At 59.1% G+C, this 2,022-nt stretch overlaps 1 protein-coding gene across 1 annotated transcript in view; it reads left to right on the top strand.

The window, feature by feature from the left end:
• Nucleotides 1-782: 782 nt before the first annotated feature.
• LASP1 (LIM and SH3 protein 1) overlaps nt 783-2,022 on the top strand; it is a gene marked incomplete at its 5' end in the record, with an annotated part of 3,730 nt that continues 2,490 nt past the window's right edge. Inside the window, one exon of the mRNA XM_010159874.1 lies at nt 783-890. Coding sequence (XP_010158176.1) covers nt 783-890 — 108 coding nt within the window. The remainder of the gene's footprint in view (nt 891-2,022) is intronic.

Raw genomic sequence — 2,022 nt, 5'->3', positions numbered from 1 at the left:
GACCACCCTGGTCTATGAAAATTGTCCCTGCCCATGGCAGGGGGGGACTGGGTGGGCTTTAAGGTTCCTTCCAACCCAAACCAGTCTGGGATTCTGTGATTCTGTGACCAGCCATCCCGCAGCCGAGGCTGCTGGGGGCTGGGGCACATCTGGGTTGTGGTTGGGTGCTGTGTTAGCTCCCTCCTGGGAGAGCTGGAAACCCCAGCCTTAAATCCATGTACAGCATATTAAAAAAAAGAGAAGGGGGGAAGGGAATGGAACAAAATGGGACTTTTCAGCTCCTGGGTGTGATGAGAAGGGATGCTGATGTCAGTGTCTGGCAAACAGAAATGAAGATGGTTGTTGCCAGCCTCCACTCTCCGGTTTTGTTGTGGTCCTGGGGGTGTTTTCCTTCCTGGAGGTGGCTGAGCATCCCCCGATGTGGAAACACTTTTGTACGGGTGTAGCTCCTAAAATCCTCGGGGCTCCCGAGGGGGCATCTCGCCACGGGTCAGCTGCTCCGTGCTACGGGACTCGGGCGTGCTGGGAGCCCATGGGAATTCAAAGTAAATCCGAGTTATCCCAGCCCCTGCTGAAAGAGAACCATTGGGAAGTTGTGTTTCGGCTCACGGCAACACCCCGTTTGGCTGGTAGTGGGTCCCTTGGGAGGGGTCTCCTGAGCAAGCAGAGCTCCCCTTCGGAGCTGCTGCATCCCGTGAAGCATGTGGGTGGTGGTGAGGGTCCGGTGCCGAATCCAGCTTCCCCGATGTTGAAATCTGGTGGTTTTTCTTGTTTGTACCCAGATTCGCTACAAGGAGGAGTTTGAGAAGAACAAGGGGAAAGGCTTCAGCGTTGTGGCTGACACCCCGGAGCTGCAGAGAATCAAAAAGACTCAGGATCAGATCAGCAACGTGAGTAACTTGGAATCCCTGTGCGTGAGATTCCCATGAGCTTTTCCTGCCGGAGGAGGCTCAGGGGGGGCTCTGCCTGTGTGGACCCGTGCCCTCCTGGCCACTAACGAGCACTGTGGAATCTGGAAAGCCAGCAGTGTTCGTTCTCCAACCCCTTTGCCCAGGTATCCGGTGACTCTCTGGCACAGCTCCCGGCTCCTCCGTGCTGGCGATGCTGCAGCCGTATCCAGAGGGATATCGGAGCCCTTCACGTGTTCCGAGGTGCACAAATCCATGAAGCCTGTGAGAAGGAGGGAGGGGAGCAGCAGAGGGGCATGGGGGAGGGACAGATGTGCGCCGGGGTCAGTGCCACCCACCCCTGGTTGTCACCGTAGCCCCCAGTGTGGGTGGCTCCGTGGGGTCCGGGCTCACTGCAGCCCTGTGCTGCTCCCCCGAGGGACTCCAGTCCCTCCTGTGCTCTCCACGGCTCGTGTGTGGAAACCCCGGGAAAAGGCTCCTCTTCCTCGTGACCAGTAAAGCTGCCCCTGGAGCGCAGCTTTGCCTGGGAAAACTCTTGGGCGTCCACTGGACAAGCAGCTTCCCTGAGCTTCTCCCAGCTCTGAGCCCTGCGGCGCCCGGAGCTGCTCTGGGGTGCTGCAGGGTTACGAGTGAGGGACCCTATGGTCAGGGCGCTGCGAGGAGTGGAGAAAGCCTGTCCCGGAGCTTTTCCATCCTTAAGCATTCCCTACCTCAGGACAAAGTCCCTGGGGTGGGAGCTGCTATCTGCTCCCATGGGGTGTCCAGGGCAGGAGGGTCTGGGCTTGCAGGGAGGGGGAGGACGGAGCTGAGCTTGCACGCACGACGGAGCTCCCGCCAAAACCAGCTCACGCATCACACAAATGGGAATGATCAGCCGGAGAAACAACTCAGGAGGTTGTTTCCTTCTTCTGATCCCATTGTGCTTCCCCAGGGAAGCACTGATCTCCCCAGGGGGAGCTGTGGGATGTTATTGGCACACCAAACCCCAGGACAGCGAGGGCTGGGGAAGGCTTCCCGCTTGGGAAACGGATCGGGCTGGAAGATTTTCCCTGGGGGCAGCTTCTAGGTGGGGTCTGAGCTGGCGGGAGAAGAGCCCAACCTCTCCGCACGGAGC

This window comes from Eurypyga helias, unplaced genomic scaffold (assembly GCF_000690775.1).
Source record: "Eurypyga helias isolate BGI_N326 unplaced genomic scaffold, ASM69077v1 scaffold40149, whole genome shotgun sequence".
NCBI classification, from domain to species: domain Eukaryota; kingdom Metazoa; phylum Chordata; class Aves; order Eurypygiformes; family Eurypygidae; genus Eurypyga; species Eurypyga helias.
This window is presented reverse-complemented; position numbering and strand designations above follow the sequence as displayed.